This window comes from Pleurodeles waltl, chromosome 10 (assembly GCF_031143425.1).
Source record: "Pleurodeles waltl isolate 20211129_DDA chromosome 10, aPleWal1.hap1.20221129, whole genome shotgun sequence".
NCBI classification, from domain to species: domain Eukaryota; kingdom Metazoa; phylum Chordata; class Amphibia; order Caudata; family Salamandridae; genus Pleurodeles; species Pleurodeles waltl.
Window position 1 is genome coordinate 916,610,756 of NC_090449.1, and position 17,388 is coordinate 916,628,143.

Below are 17,388 nucleotides of genomic sequence, written 5' to 3' on the forward strand. Positions count from 1 at the left end.
TGCACTTTAGCACTGGTTAGCAGTGGTAAAGTGCCCAGAGTAACAAAAACAATAAAATCAGAGTCCAGCACCCATCAACAACCTGGTGAACAGAGGCAAAAAGTTAAGAGAGACCACGCCAAGGATGAAAAGTCTAACAGTGCAGATGATGTCCGACGCCGGCTGTAAGATTGTAGTCTGATTTGTGTCACTGGATTCCGCCAACAAGCCTTGGCACACGCAAAGCTCTTGGTTAGCAGAAAATGGCACTGCCTTGGACTAGGAGGGACCTGGTGGACTCTACCCAGGAGGAGGAGTCATGGGGGGCTCTCAGAAACTCAGAGAGCCCACAGAAGACCAGGCAGCATGCACATGAGCCCCACAGCATTGGGACAAATAAGGTGCAAAAGGAGAACCATGCAGCAGGACAACAAAGGATCCCACACCGCCGAAGAACCACTCAGGAAGCTGGGCATCACAGGATAGAGTGCTGGGGGCCAAAGCTGCATGGTGCACAAAGAACTGCATCAAAGGATGCCAACAAGCCTTGGCACCTGCAAAAGACGTGGTGCATGGGATTCCTGTCTTGCGTGGGGATGCAAGCTCCTATCTTCACCAAAGTCGGACAATATGACATCAGGGCGGTCTGGACCACTTCAGTCCACCACCCCTGATTCATGATCCATGCAACTCATCCGGAGAGGGGACCCACGCCGTCGGTGGTTGATGCAGAGAGGGGCCTGCTGAAGCAGGGGAGTGACTCGTTCACTCCAAGGACAATTCCTTTGTTCTTCTGGTGCAGGCTGAAGACAGGCTGTCCTCTGAGGCTGCACAACCAGGAAACAGTTGCAGTTGCTGGCAGGAGCTGAAGATACAATATTGCAGAAGTCGTCTTTGCTTCTTTGTTGCAGTTTGTAGAGTTCCTGGAGGGTCCAGATGTAGTTTCTTCGGTGAAAAGTTGAAGTAAAGGATGCAGAGAATTCCTACTGGAGTCTTGCAATCCATATGTGAAGAACCACCCAAGAGAGAGACCCTAAATAGCCCTGAAGGGGGACTGGTCACCTAAACAGGTAAGCACCTATCAAGGGAGGACTCTGATGTCCCCTGCAGGCACTGGCCACTTAGATGCACCCAGAGTTCCCTGCCAACTTGAAATCTAAGATTTGTTCTCCCTTCCTCGGCTTGAGCTGCTCAACCAGCAGGAGGGCAGAAACCTGTCTCACATGTGGCAGCAACTGGGGCTGCCTAGAAAACCTCAGAAGGCTGGAATGGCAATACTGGTGGTCCTCTAAGGTGCCCCTAGAGTGCATTGAATCATGCAACCAATGCTTGCAAAAGCCTTAGGGTATGATTCCAACATGTATGATACCAAATATGCCTATGTTCGGAGTTACCATTATGTAGCTAGACATAGGTGGTGACCTATGTCAAGTTCACGTGTAAAATGGCGTCCCCGCCCTCACAACGTCAGGGAAAATGATCCTGGAGGTTGTGGTGCCCTCACACACAGGTACTCTGCACCCTGCCCTCAGGGCTGGAGGGCATGCTAAATGGGTGGCTTATAAGTGATCTGGTGCAGTATAAATAGCAGTGAAAGGGTGCGTGCACCTTTTCACGCAGGCTGCAATGGAAGTCAGACAGAAACCTTTGCATGGGCTCCCTATGGATGGCAAAAGATATGTAGCAGCCCATGGGGATCCCCTGGAACCCCAAAGTCCTGGGTACCTAGGTACCATCTACTAGGGACTTATAAGGGGGCACCAGTATGCCAATTGTGGTTGAAATTCTGGGTTACCAGTAACTAACAACCATAATTTAAGGGAGAGAGCATAACTACTGAGGTCCTGGTTAGCAGGATCCCAGGAGACACAGTCAAACGCACCAACAAACATGCCAAAAGTGGGGGTAACCAAGATAGAAAGAGGCTACTTCCCTACACCCATTCACAGATGAGAAAGGGTCTCCAATGGACCCCTTCCCCTTTGTGAATGTTAGTGAAAAAAGTTTAAGAGCTGGCGCAGTGGTCCCACAGACCACTGCCTACTCCTAAAAAATGAAATGATATTTGTGTGTTTACTGTTTAAGGGGTGTCGCAACATTTATTTTTTCAATATGTGTTTGGCGAAATTTGTGTACACCAATATTATTATTCTTGATAAAGTATCTGACACCTTTAAAAAATGTGCTAAACAAACTTACACAAATTAAAATGAAGCATTGACACAACCATAATGCCAATTTAGTCCCCTGTATATTTTGCCTTTTGACCACCTGGTTGAGATCTTTCACTATGCGTGAGTCTCACCTCCTTATTCAAACTCACTGTAAATTCTGTGGAAATCGAATAAGGGTGCTTATGTTTAATATGAGGTTGCTGCTGCGCAGCTAGGGTAAGGGGCTTTTGGATGCATACATGAAAACACATGTGCACATATGTGCAAGGTAAGCACCAAAACTACCACCTAGTTCAGCCTAGTATCTGCATACAGGTAGCCTGTCACAGAAGGGACCCTTCAGAGGTTGCGTTGACCTGGTGTGTCCTATAAGATGAGTGAGCATGTATAGTGTGCATCTACATTGATTAACAAAAAAGCTGGTGTTTACTGCATTCTACTTTGTGGGTCAAATCTGTGCAACCACACAGTTGTGCCATGCTTAGGCCTAGAGATATGGGGCAGGTATCAATTTTCGGATAAACAGGCACCCCAAGTGCATATTCAAAGTAACCTTTGTGACAACTGTAGTATTTATAGCACTTTAGCATTATCCTATTCACCTGGCTCAGTGCATAAGCACATTCCAGGCCTAGGTACCCCTTCTGGGCCACGTTAATTGCTATACTCACCAAAAGGTAGATTAAAGGCCTTCTAACCAATAGAACTATTAACGGTTGTTTACCCAGTTCATGAGAAAGAAAGGGATGAGGAGGACTCCTCGCACTGTGCCTGGCATGTGTGTACCCAAATCAACAGAATCAAGGGGCATATGTACTAAAGCGTTTTCCCATAGACACAGAATGGGAAAAACCCTTTGATACATCTGGCCCCAAATGAGGAGTACCAGACCTCCGTAGCTCAAGGCAGAAGTGGTTTCCCTTTGACGTGTCTGTGGGAAGGGATCAAGGGAGAGTGACAATTAGCAGTGGGGGTAAAAGTCCTGCACAGGAGAGAGAGGTGAGAGCTCACTAGACTTGGGAGTGACAATGCCCAGGTGGAAGGAGGAACCACCTGACACTGTAAGGATGGACTTAAGGACCTTGGCTCCAACTGGCACCCAGGGACTGAGAGTGTTTCTTTAGAGACTTTGGCACTGGTCACCTTATCCCCTCTGAGAGAGAGTTAAGGAATGGACAAGTTGAGTGAGAGCTTAGAGGGTTCCTGATCGAAATGGCCATATTTTGCATAATAAATACATCCCAACCCTGATAACTACCTTGACCATCTTTGCTGGTTGTAGAACTCTGTAGACTTCACCTCTGCTAATCAGGGGTAAAGTGTCTTTGCTTCTCGTTTCAATGTGATGAAATATAAATCCCCCTTTTGGCATATTTACCTTTTCTATAAGTCCCTACAATATGGTGGAGAATGTACTTAGCTTCTTTATGTTAATCATTACCGTGTGTGCCATCCACCACAATGTCACTGTAAAATGTGGCTTCTGGCTTATGTCTGTAATCAGACTAAAGCAGATTTTGAGCTGCAATTCAACTTGTCAATATCAGTCTCTTTTATAGGACTAAACATTCAATTTAGTCATTAATAACTCACCCCTGAATAGGCCTTACTGCTACTAGACACAGTTTATGGTATTTAAAAGTATGCCATTTGGATATGTAATGCTACGCATGTCTTTATTGACGTCGTCCAATGGCTCTTCCACCCTAAGAGTCAAATGTTAAAAGAAGTACTTGGAGGAACAGGGATGAAGCATTTGCAGTTCACAAATTGGTCTCAAATGGCTTTGTGACTGAAAAAAGTGGTTATTTACAATGTATGAAAGCAATTTGCAATTTGTTTTTGAGGGTGCAAACATTTAGCAAATTGCTATTTTTTGCTACCCAAGTTTGTAAATCGCAATTATAGAATCAATTATTGCACCTTCCATATATTCAAGGCTGTTGTAATTAGTGACTGTGCCAGGCATAATGTATGCAAAGGAGGTTCAGAAAAAATGACATAAGAAAATCTATGATAATTCCTTGTACCATTTTGTACGGCACTTTCAACACCTGCTCAAGAGCAGGCATTAAAAGGGAGCTTCCATTCTTTAGAATGTGGCCCTATGTACTCTGCAGGAGTAGCGCCAATATTGTGGCACTTCACCTGCAGAGTACATCAATAGCGTCATGAGAAATTACGCAATTGTCCCCTGCCCTGCGCCATGGTGCGCTGTATTTTAAATATGGCTCACACATGGTGGCGGTAGGGGGGTGCTAAGGGGCTCAGGGAAAGTGGTGTAGCACTCAGTGCAGCATCACTTTTCATAAATCTGCCCCTTCATTTCATAGTATGCGCTATAAAAATGAACATACACTTATTTGAAAAACATACATATGCAGTAACTTAAAAAGAAGTGTACTTTGCCACTGCTTTGTGCTGCCCATTGTATGCAACAACTGTCCTTATTGCTGACAGAATTTCTTCGGCTACAGCTCCTGCTTTTCCATATGCAGCCATTTCTTTAGCAGCCAATGATCCAAGGAGCTGTCAAGGAATCAAAATATGAAACTCCGTTATAAGGTTTCCACTGCATTTTCTATTAGAATTCTTTCAACTAACTTCATTATTTTCATACAAGATATTTTATGTTGTAAGTAGATCATCTAGGTCTATTCAAAGCATGTCTGTTTTCAGGTCTAAAAAAATCAAGATAGCTAAATGATTAGAATACTTCAAATATAGAAGACAAGGTAAAGGGATTTGAAAGAAAGGTATCTTGAAAAAGGGATTATATGATAATGATCCATGTACTAAATTCGGGGAGTGAGGGTTGAGCAAGAGCTTTATATGTCTCACTAAGTAGCTCTCAATACCAAGGGTGTGGTATTTACCAAGTGCAGCAAACATCTCTTCTCATAAATTGCTGGGAATGTGGTATACCACATGGATGTCAGGCTTTGCCTCTTTTCCAGGCATTTCCCTGATATATTTGCCAGGTTATCATTTGTAAATGTCCAGGAAATCTGTGAAGGTGTAATAATTATTATACAACTCATAAAGTGTAGAAGAGATAACTAATGACACACATAAAAACAATAGAACAATAACAATTAACAGACTGTCACCATTTGATGAGTCATTAGTCAGGCACTTTATGAGTCATGAGTCAGGCACTATGGCCCTCATTCTGACCCTGGCGGTCGGCGGAGAGACGGCGGTCGGACCGCGAACAGACCGGCGGTATTAAAAATGGCATTCTGACCGCGGCGGTCCCCGCCGCGACCGACCGCCACTTCTCCACTCCGACCGCCACGGCGGTCATGACCGCGGGGCTGGAGTTTGCGCACTCCGGCCCGGCGGTCGTCCCAAGACCGCCAAGGGTATTATGACCCTGCCTACCGCCGCGGTTTCTTGCGGGCGGGAACCGCCGTGCGAACCATGGCGGTAAGCACTATCGGGGCCAGGGAATTCCTTCCCTGGCACTGATAGGGGTCTCCCCCACCCCCCACTACCCACCCGAGTCCTCCCCCCACACCCTCCACCCCCCTGCCACCCCCCAGAGGTGGTACGAACCCCCTCCCCACCCCCACCCCGACATGCACATACATGCCCCCCGACATGCACACACCCCCAACATGCACATATACACACCCCCTACACACACATACACAACGGGGACACATACCCGCACACATACATGCAGACATGCGCACCTGCCGAACAGCACACATTACCCATAGACACAGCAGCACCCCCCGCCCGCATACACGCACTCACACACCCCCTCTACACACTCACACGCACACCCCCATGCACGCCCACATCACACAACACCCCCCCACCCCCTCCCCTCACGGACGGTCAACTTACCTTGTGCGTTGGTCCTCCGGGAGGCGACGGGAGCCATGGGGAGGTGACCGCCAACAGAAGACCGCCAACAGAAGACCGCCACACAGAAATGTGGGTCGTAATTCTGTGGGCGGTGTTCTGCTGGCGTGGCGGTGGAGGTTGACCAGTCTCCACTTTCCCGCCGACCGCCAGTGTGGCTGCTGGCGGTTTTCCGGCGGAACGCTCCCAGCGGTCAGAATGCGCACAGCGGCATACCGCCGCGGTCGGCGGTCTTCACCGCGGCGGTAACTCGGCGGTCTTGCGAAAAGACCGCCAAGGTCAGAATGAGGGCCTATGTCTAGAATTAGCGATCAGCCTCTCTGCTGCTATGGGGGTATATTGACTAAATTGTCTCGCAACACAGTACAGAGGTTGAGTTGCATGGAATGACAGGGCAAAAGCAGAACATCACCATATCTTCAGAGATATGGTGTTGTCTCGCTTTTTCCTCAGCGTTTTCCCGAGAGTGTAACTTAGATTAAACGTATAACTTTGTTACTTTTTGTATTCACAAAGGAACTTGCTATCAGTACCTTTATGCCTGTGGAGGTTCCACACTCAGGGCTGAAGTTCCGCACTCGGGATGGACTCTCTACCCCGTGTGCGGAATCTCCACACTCGAGATGAATTCTGAACACCCAGAGCGGGGAAAGTGTAATGACATACACCTGCAATTTTCCATCTGCAACCCATGCACTGCAAACCGCATAAATGCAGCACACATCCAAGGCTGTCTTTTTCCACATACTTCACCTGGCTGCACTGCACCTTGCCTTACTCCCTGCTAAGTGTCAGCATGGTAAATATCAGCAGGTAGAAAAACTTTACAGAGTACAGGACCCAGATAACATGTTAATGCGTAGTGGAGATCTAAACAAATGAGTGGTTTTCCTCCACAACTCAGCAGTGCAACACAGGTAGCAGAACTTTGGCAGCAGTTGACTAGTGCAATTAGTGTATTGGGGAAGGATGTCCGGACCATCACCAATGTACAAGAAAAGTGACAGGATGAGAGGAGATGAGTGTAAGAGAAATTCATCAGGATAGAGGTGGCATGAGCTCTCCCTGGCGGACAAACTGGAACACGTCTCCATCTCACTCCACTTGAGGAGGACGTCCTCTCCACTATACATCCCCACCTGCTGCATGAGCTGCCTGTGACTGACCAACCACCTTATGGTGGTGCGATGTAATATGTAATAGTTAAACAATGATTTTATTAGAAAAAGTTGTAATATGAAGTTCAAATGTGACTGTGGAACTCTCTTCAAGTTTTTGCAAATATTCATGGTGAATTCTACTCTCATGTGTTTTGTCTATCACACTACAAGTCCCAGAATCTCAAGTACTGCAAGTTGTAACTACCAAGTTCTTTCTCACAGACAGTTGACCATCTCTGCTGGTGATATTAAGGAAGTGTTGTGAATGCATAGTTGCATTGTAAATTGCTATGTTGAAATTATACATAACCATAATTTGTTGTATTTGTTTGTCGACTTCTTCGTTTAATTTCCATATATAGCCAGAATAGATCCACCCATTGAAACAGAGGTTCTTGCACTTGCAGGAAGGCAATGCCTTAGGGCAGATCAACTACTACCTATGGCACAAACTGCTATGTAACTATGCCTGGAAGTAGGTCCCATGTACTACATTCTTAGGAGACAATATATAGATATTTTTTCTTAAACTCCATCATTAGTTTCACACATGTGATATTAACTAGTAAATGTTGGTGTTAACATGTGTCGATTAGAATGATCATGAAATTATATCCATATCCTTTTAGGCCCTGTGATGTTGGCCAGGACAACACATACTACAATGAACTGTGTGACAAATGATCAGGCACGACAACCTGGGTGGATGGTAGAATCTAGTAAAGTCACATACATATACGTTTATATAAATCGCAGGGCCTAATATACTGGATGACATGTTAGCAGTTTGTGGTGTGTGACAAACATCCCAGTTGTTGACTCTACATTTAAACTGAAGTAATAAAATATGGACCTAATTGCTCATATTATCCCATCTAAAGAAGAGTAGCACTAACTGTGTTGAAAGTGCATTATTTTCATACATACATATGTTTGTGTCAATATGGCTACTGTCAAAAATACCTCACTCATCCAAAGTACCTCATCAAATGATCTGGGAGTCCTTCAGGCTGCAGCAGTCAGACCCACTAGCATCTGTCTGTCAGGTAAGTGTGCCATACTGTGTTGGAAACTATTATTTTCCCAAAAATTCACAATAACAAATTCATTGTGAAAATAATTTTGCAGATGTAGCCACTTTTTAGAAGCACCTAATGTTGGCTTGAGCTATGTTCCCAGAATAATGTTGGTCAGTGTTTATTTTGCATGTTTACTTATTGATGCTGAACATTAATTAAGGTGTAATTTCCTTCTGAAACTTCTGAATGGAGGATCATGCCTTCTGCCATACAATCAAGGAGCCAGGTTCGGCAGCTGACATCACTGGGTAACTCAATACCTGTGGCTGGAACTGGTAAGTGAGATTTTGCTTTGCACATCTTCATTGAACACCTCTATGCTACAGTGTGAGCCGTCACATGTAGGTTCCCTCAAGCTGTACCACATGCAGAACTTCAGACAGATGTAAAGAAAAATGGTTCAAACGCTTGTGTTGTAGCACATGATATGCTATGGCAAATACTTTTTATGTTGCAAACTCAGTCTTTCAGGTGCTAGGGACAATGTGTCGCTTGATGAAGGTAAACCTTCCATCAGCGAAGGGAGGTAGGCAATCCGAGGAGACAACCTAATCCTCCTCCAGGCAGAAATGTCAGTGGCCAGAACTGCTCAACAGGACAAGAAGGGGGAAGAAAAAGAGCAGGTGCTAGTTGCAAGAAGGATGTGGATGAGGGGGAGTGCATTTTTGGCCCTCTGGCCAAAACAATGCAGGCAATTTTATGTCTAGCCAGCATTGTACCTACCACTTCCCTTCTGAGGATTGCCTGTTCCCAACAGTCAGCCAACAAGCCACAGAGTTCACCACCCCGACACAACCACCACCTTCTCACACCCCTCACATTCAAGGTCCATGTGTTGCTTCTCCTATATACTACTACCCTTATTGTGCATTCCAGGCCTTCCCTCAAGCATCTGAGTGACATAACACCTCCGGTAAGAAGCAGGTATCCTCTAGTCATGAATCTCCTACCAACAACTGCCCATGTGCCACAGGGCATCCCATGCAGAAATGTATGGCAAATGCTCATGTTGGCAAGTGGGAGGCAAGTGGGAGGAAGAGTTTTTCCAACAATAGTCTGATGTGAGGCAGGATATTTGTGCAATAGGGACTATTCTGTCTGATAGTTCAGACCCACTACAATAGATTCCTCTGATACATGACAGACAGACCTCTGTCTTGGACAGAATTATGAAATCTTGCCAAAATATGTCAAGGATGCACCATGATCAAATATCAATCTATAGGAAAGGGAGTGCAAGACACCATGCCTCTGCCATGAAGACGATGAAGGTATGTTGAAAATGTTGAAAATGTCTTCCTTCAAAGTCAACATATTGAGGGAACCCAACACACCAACCTATACCCCACCCCACATAGCTATCTGTATCACCACCTGCACAGACACTCCCATGTGCACTATCCCTCCACTTATACAGGGATGCCTCTGTGTACAGGCACCCTCTCCCTGAACTGGCATGTCCCCTTGTGGAAGCACTCTCTCCCATGTATAGGTACATCCACCCTAACAGGCTACTGGCATGTCCCCCACCTGTGCAGGCATGCATCCCTTGTACAGACACATCCCCCTGTATAGGTACTCCCCCATCTGCACAGGAACCATCCCCGCTCTAAGACAACCCCCACCTGTTTAGCCACCCCCAACCTGTACAGGCACCCCCAGCAACTGTGCAGGCACCACCGTCCTCAGCTTTGCAAACTATCCCACCTGCACAGGCATAGGCTGCACACCCACCCACACATCTGCACCAACCAAGAATGTGTAAAAAGATCCTCACCACCACATTTGAAAAGTTGCAAGAGAGATCCCTTGAGAACACTATAAATATGTAAATACTTCAAAAATATGTGAAAATAATTAATATTTTGCACAAATAAGTGCTTCTTTCCTCAGTTGATTAATAGTTGACTCACTCAAATGGTTACGCTGGTTGTAGTGTGTGAGTTTGACATGTTGATTGTATGACCATTCTTATTACAAGGTACCATGTTTAAAGCATAGTAAAACACCTACAGATTTAGACTTCCTTACTTTAAATACAGCATATATAAAAGAAAACATAAAACAGAGAGATGGTTTGGGACAATAGTTTAAATTAAAATGAAAATCTTAGTTGAAAATATAATCCTTCAACTACATTTTTAAATAAATACTGTCCACGGGAAATGGAGAAAGGAAACAAATTAGGGAAATTGGAGGGGACCGGACAACATAACAAAAACTTGTCAGGAAGCATTAGGGGAACCTGTCTATGTACAAGGGTTAAACAAAATGAATTCCACAATCAAAACATTATCCTAACAAAGGAGTCCATGGTCAACATAAAAAATAATACTTATCCCCCTAAACCACATGCAGTTTGCATACAGGTGTCCAGGCTTGGGGCCACAGTCACTGGCCATCCTCACTATCCTTGTTGATGACTATATAAAAAAGCCCTTAAGCACACAACATTTCTCCAGAGTCCAATGTAAATTGCTTTAGAAGTCTCCAAGTTCAGTGATGTCAAATGTTCATACCTTATTGTTCCAATTCCCACTACCACTACAAAAATGTGTTTCATCAATTGGGTGTATATGCCCCATGACTTCCTCAGGGCTGAAAAAACAAAGCCTTCAATTTAGAGCAGCTAGATAGATCTATTCACCATGAATACTATCTCCCTGTGACATGAAACATATATCCACATTAGACCTAATGTGTGACATTTTGTGAGACCTATGGCATAGACAAGTTATAATCAATGTGTACAGTTACTGTGCGTAGGTTAAAAGTATATGTAGGAACATATCATACCCAGTGTGGATCACAAATATGCCTCCAACCCAACTATGCATGCATTAAGTCATATAACACATAATTCTAACTGTCCCTCCATCCAAATAAATGCAATGCAACTGAATCTATAGACCCTACTTAAGATCCAACCATTGTGCACAGAATACCTTATTCATGTTACGCATAACTGAAATCTAAAAAAATCAAATTACTATCAAAACCAATTCTAAAGGGTCACCCCCGTTCCCCACCACGCAATGGGAATCGGCTCATACTTCATCAGAATAAAACTCTCACAAGTCTGATCCAAACCTATATGAAGCAGCTTGAATATTAGTCAAGTGATAGCTATTAGTAATATCAAATAAACACATTGTAATATGTCCTATAAGTGTTGGTACCATCAACAGTAAATCTTTACAGTCAACAATTACTTTGCACTCTTACTCACTGATCGATTTCTAAGTCACTCCATATGCATGCAAGCAGTTGCCGTGAGTACACCACGCAATATCAGCACCCTTTGCGGGTACCATCTTTCTCCCTACTGATCAGCATGAACAATGAAAACAGACAATAGTCCTTATACTACAGCAGCCAGCATCTTAACCCTATTTAAATTGTTAAATATTACCTACAACGTATGTATCCTACATATGTACCTCGCATATATATCTCCCCAATATTTTAGAGGTGCAACATTTTATGTATATGTTGTACATAAGTATCCCTTACAGCGATCAGTATGTAGCAAAATCATTCACATCATGAACGATATGAACCACACAGCAGTCACCACATTGACTACAAAGGCTTTCAAACTCTAAAACTTCTAAAACTCTAACTCTAAAAAACTTATCACACAAAGTTCACACTACAGTATATTAATGGATACAATAACTAAGGACCACTCCATCTTGCACACAATTCTCCCAAATATTTAAGAAGAGTGGCATTTTATGTATAGGCCAAAAATAAATATGACTTGTGGCCTGAATGAAAGTTATATAGTTCTGATGTCTGTCACCACATCAGATGCAATAGCTGGGTACTAGTTTTATCACACAAAGAGCGCACTGGAATATATCAAGAGATACAAGAGCTAAGTACTCCTCAACAACTCTCTTCATGCAGAGCTTGTGCTACAGATAAAAGATGGGTCAGATCAGAAAGTCATAAATTCTGGCACCACCTAATCTAAAGCAACACCATTTAAGTGTCACCCATTTTATTAACAGAGGCAAATTAAGTCAGACCCAACACCTGGTCAGTGAACATCAGTTGACTATCCGGTCTAATGTCCCCCATATAGTTGATGTAAAAATATCACTATTAATAATAATGAAAGCAAAATAGAACAAGGCCGAAACTTGGTCAGCCCCTCATTGGCCGATGTATAGTTGGTATAGTCTTCACTCTCAATGTACAAGGTTCAAACCAAAGACTCCCAAAGTTGTAAAACCAATATGTTCAAAGATACAACTAGTTCGTTGATGACTATAACCAGGTTCTCCATACTTGAGGACTCACTGTGGCTGGCCGATGCAGGACCAGGCACCACACAGCAGCATAAAAAATGAGAGGTAGCAGGAGAAACAGTGAGGAAAGACACACTTGGAGACAAACACAGTGGTCTGGGAGGGTATTTGCGACAACGCATGTAATATGGCTACAACCAAGGAAGTGATGGAGGCATTGATGTTTTAAAAAAAAGTTTGTACAGTGACTCTTGGAACAAATAGAGCTCATTTTAGACCTCCTGTATGCCACAAGAGAACACAATCTGGGCATCATCATCTGCCACCATCACCCTCTGGGGTGCAGCCATAAGAGAAACCATACGTGGAGGGTGTTGAAAGTGGCCCTTTCTGCGTGGTCACCCCCAAACTATTTGCCTTCCTCCTTCACTTTTCTGACTCTGTTTTTGCTGGATTTTGGACTCTGCTAACCAGTGCTAAAGTGCTCAAGCTCTCTCCCCCAAGCATAGTAGTATTGGCTTATCTCCAATTGGCATATTTAATTTACTTATAAATCTCTAGTACAGTGCACTACGTGTGCCCAGGGCCTGAAAATTAAATGCTACTTGTGGCCCTGCAGCACTGATTGTGCCATCCACTTAAGTAGCCCTCTAACTATGTCTCAGGCCTGCCACGGCAGAGCCTGTATGTGCAGTTTTACACTGCCATGTCGACCTGGTAAAGTAACCATTTTTCCAGGCCCCAAACTTTCTCTTTAATAAATATGATACCCGTAAGGTAGCCCTGAATAACCAAGAGGGCACGATGCAATATATTTAAAAGGTAGGGCATGTGCAATGAGGTTTTACTGTCCCTGGTAGTGAAGGCCTGTATCTCCAATAGGATAACTTTGGCATTACCTTATTATATCTTAAAAGTTTAATTCACATCCGTGGAAATGCTCTACAATGGATATGCTCTTTCCTGTCTGGCAGAACACAGAGTCACGCTCCTGCCTTACCTGTCAGAACCTACCGAGATCAGCTTCCGCCTTACCTGACAGAACCTACTGAGATCAGCTGTGATGTTCCACAGGGGTTCCTCCCAGAGCCCCACACAATGTACAACATCTCTATGGCCCTGCTTGCATCCATCATCAGGGACCATGGGCTGAACATTGTCTCCTACACTGCAATACCCAGCTGAACATCTCACTGTCTGAAAACCCCACGACTGTCAAGAAGAATTTCCATAAAGGGATGGAAGCCATCACCACCTAGATGAAAGACAGCTGCTTCAAGCTTATCTCCGACAAGACCAAGATCCTCATCCTAGGAACATCTACTTCAGCCTGGGATGACTCCTGATGGCCATCAACCCTTGGCACACAACCTCAGCTTCATCCTGAACTCATCGCTCACCATGACCCGCCAAGTCAACTCAATTGCAGCCTCCTGCTTTCACACACTCGTACTCCTCCAGAAGATGTACAAATGGATCACAGAGGGCTGCGCAAAACTGTAACCCATGCCCTGGTTACCAGCAGACTTGAATATAGTAATGCCCTCCACGCCAGTTTCACCCAGAAGAATCAGAAGAAATTACAGCACATCCAAAATGCCTCCGCCAGACTCATCCTGGTCACTTTCCACCCCAAACATATCTCCAATCACCTAAGAGGCCTTACTGGCTTGTTATTGAGGAAAGAATTACCTTCAAGCTCCTCGTCTACATGTACAATAACCTCCCGCCTACCTCAACCACCACATCATCTTCTATTCCCACACCAGTCCTCTCCATTCCACTCAACAAGCACTAGCCACCGTACCCCGCATTCAAAATTGGCTCAGCTACTGGAAGATCCTTCACCTACCTTGGGGCTAAGAGCTCATACAATCTATCCCTGCACCTCAGGAAGACACCATCGCTGACTCAATTCAGGAAGGACCTTAAAACCTGGCTCTTCAACTGAAGCTCAGAGGACAAATCCCCCCTAGTGACTTGAGACCCTTGCGGGTGAGTAGTTGAGTTTTATAAACCCTGATTTGATTTGACAGTGTTCGTGTTTGGTGTCTCTAGAATCACAATTTAAACTCAAAACTCACGATGAAGTTGGATTTCAAATTGTAATTCTGAAAATTGTAATTCTGAAAATGCCACTTTTGGAAAGTTGCCATTTTCTTACTTTAGCCATTTGGTGTCTGCTACCTGTCTCTGATTACTTGTCTGGGATGAGGGACAGCTGGGTTATGTGTATTCCCCCTAGACAGTCACACACAATGAGAGCTTAGGTGTGACTTGAGAGTCATTGATGGGCCATCCTGGCAGGATGGGAGGGAGCAGCACACTCCATTCTCACACCTGAGTAGGCTCTGCCCTGTCCCCACACAAAGGGCTGCATAAACCTCTATAGTAAGTCTGGAGCCAGAGCAGGAAGGGAATACGCTCTGGGCACTTCAAAGGGCTGTCTTTGAAGTCCCTCCCACTTCAAAGGCTAAACTGGGAATAAATACTAGACCTCTGACACCAACAACTTAGTACACTCTTTGACCTGAAATTACTCTCCCTGGAACAAGGACTGTTGTGCTGCTGAAGAACTGCCACTCTGATGGACCGCTGCTTTGCTGGACTGCTGCTTTGATTGACTTATGCCTTGCTGTGCTGACCAACTACCTGCTGTTCCCCTGCCTGGATGAGAAGTACTGGACATGTATCACTTGAACCCAGAGTGACTCCAAGGGCCTGATGACTCATCTACTGATCTGACGTCGCAGAGACATAAAATACTTCCAACCAAACTACTTCTGCACCTGGACTCTGCCAGCTGTGACTCTACCCTGCCAAGTGGTGATTCCCCAGTCCAGGACTCTTGGTAATGGTATTAAGGTCCTTGCTCCAGCAGATCTAATGTATCTGCTGTAAACCTGACACACGGCCACCACTGTGTAGATCAGAACCAGCACATTGCTCCTGCTGCATGTATCGTAACCGGCACATTGCTCCAGTTGCAGGTATCGGAACTAGTGCATCGATCCTTTTGCATTGATCAGAAATGGTGCATTGTCTCTGCTTCAAAACTCAACTCTTACGCATTGCTGCTGTTGCAGGAACAGACCCCGCACATTACCTCTGGACATGCCATAACTCAGAAACAACATATCACCGCTGCTGCATTGAGAAAATCAATGCATCACCTCTACTTTGTGGGGAAAACTGATGCATCTCATGTCCTACAGGGATTGACACCTATGTATCACTTCTGCTGCACCCCTCATTTTTTACGTCGACTCAGCCAGAATTAAGGTACTTTTGTTCAGCGGTCTTCACTGGATCCCTGTATCTGGCCTGTACTCCATCCCAGTCAGCCTGAACTTTTGACTTTGTCCCGGTCCGGCGAGACCAGACATCCCTGACTGACACATATTGCTTCTAAGCACTATTTTATAGTTTAATCATTAACATTTCAAAACTCAATTTCTACTAATCTGATTTTTAGCTGTTTTGTTCTTGTTTTATTTAGTAATTAAGTTCTATTTTTCTAACCCGATGTGAATCTTTTTTGTGGTGTTTTTACTGTTTTACTGTTTGAACTGTTGCACTAATACTTTATACATTGCCTCTTAAGTTAAGACTGCTCTGTGCCAAGCACCCAGATAATAAGAACAGGTTAATATAGGGTGTTTTGTGACTTATCCTGAGTAGGAGTGTGGTTCCTGCCTAATCAGGGTGCATACCTGTGTCAACCAGAAACCCATGTTTCTACAGAGGGATTTGCATCAGATGTCTCCCTCAGCCCCTCTTCTATTAGCAGGCATTGATGGGGGAGTATTGGCAGAGGGTGCAGCTGGAAGCCCCAAAGTAATGCAGGAGAGGGTTTGGTGGCAGGGTCAAAAGGTATTGGGTCCTGCTCAGGTGATATCATCTTCATTTCTTCTTCTTTTAGGCAAGAGGAGACCCACATTCATCATCTTCCTGGCTGGTAGTGTTCCTCTCAATGCCCACTTCAGTCTCCTCAGCCTCCACCCCGGCTGGTGATGTCAATTACGATTTTTCTGTGTGGGTGGACGAACTACCCCTGCATGTTGCTTGATCTCCCTCTTTCTCCTCTTCTTCACTGGTGGCATCCAAAGGAAGTGCCCACTGACAAGCCACGGATACCCTGGTCTGCCCCAGGTCCTGTTGATATGGTCCTTGGCTAGTCTGGTCCACTGAAAATGAAGTCAAACTATTTTGTAGTTGGTGTACAATTTCTAATAACAGTAGACACAAAATAAAGCAAGTGCTGACATTGTACTTCCTCAATCTCACTAACCAATAATATGTTGTTTGAATCCAAAAGTAAGTGTTATGTCACTGTAATGTCAAGAAATAAACTAAACAATAACAAATATCTCAACTTAGGTCAGTATAATCTTCTGTATTTATAAACCTCTCCTTCAGCTCTAGTGCAATGTGAGGTTCCTGACATTGTAACATAGTAACCGTCCCATATAATTTTACAAGTGAAGATTGTACAGTCAGGATGGAGACCTCCACAAGTCAAAGTGGATTGAGGATCATCCTTTTATGCACCCAAATGCACAGCATCAAAAGTCTAACACTTACTATCAACTGTTATCAGTTGTGTACTGTAGGAAAGTACCCTCTTTCTTGGCGTGGTTACCCCCATTTTCTGTCTGATGTCAGTGTGTTTGACTGTGTTCACTGGGATCCTACTAACCAGGACCCCAGTGATTATGCACTCTCTCCACAAAGTCTGTAGTTCACCTTCAAATTGCATACTGGTGCCCTCTTATAAATCCCTAGCATATATTACCTAGGTAGTCTGGGCATTGCGGTTCCAGGGGATCCCTATGGGCTGCAGCATATATTTTGCCACCCAAAGGGA

At 44.5% G+C, this 17,388-nt stretch overlaps 1 protein-coding gene across 1 annotated transcript in view; it reads right to left on the bottom strand.

Annotated features, from left to right (window-relative positions):
- The window catches only part of LOC138262461 (ATP-dependent translocase ABCB1-like), a 691,566-nt gene that overhangs the window by 561,803 nt on the left and 112,375 nt on the right, over nucleotides 1–17,388 (bottom strand). Inside the window, exon 4 of the mRNA XM_069212356.1 lies at nucleotides 4,558–4,682. Coding sequence (XP_069068457.1) covers nucleotides 4,558–4,682 — 125 coding nt within the window. The remainder of the gene's footprint in view (nucleotides 1–4,557; nucleotides 4,683–17,388) is intronic.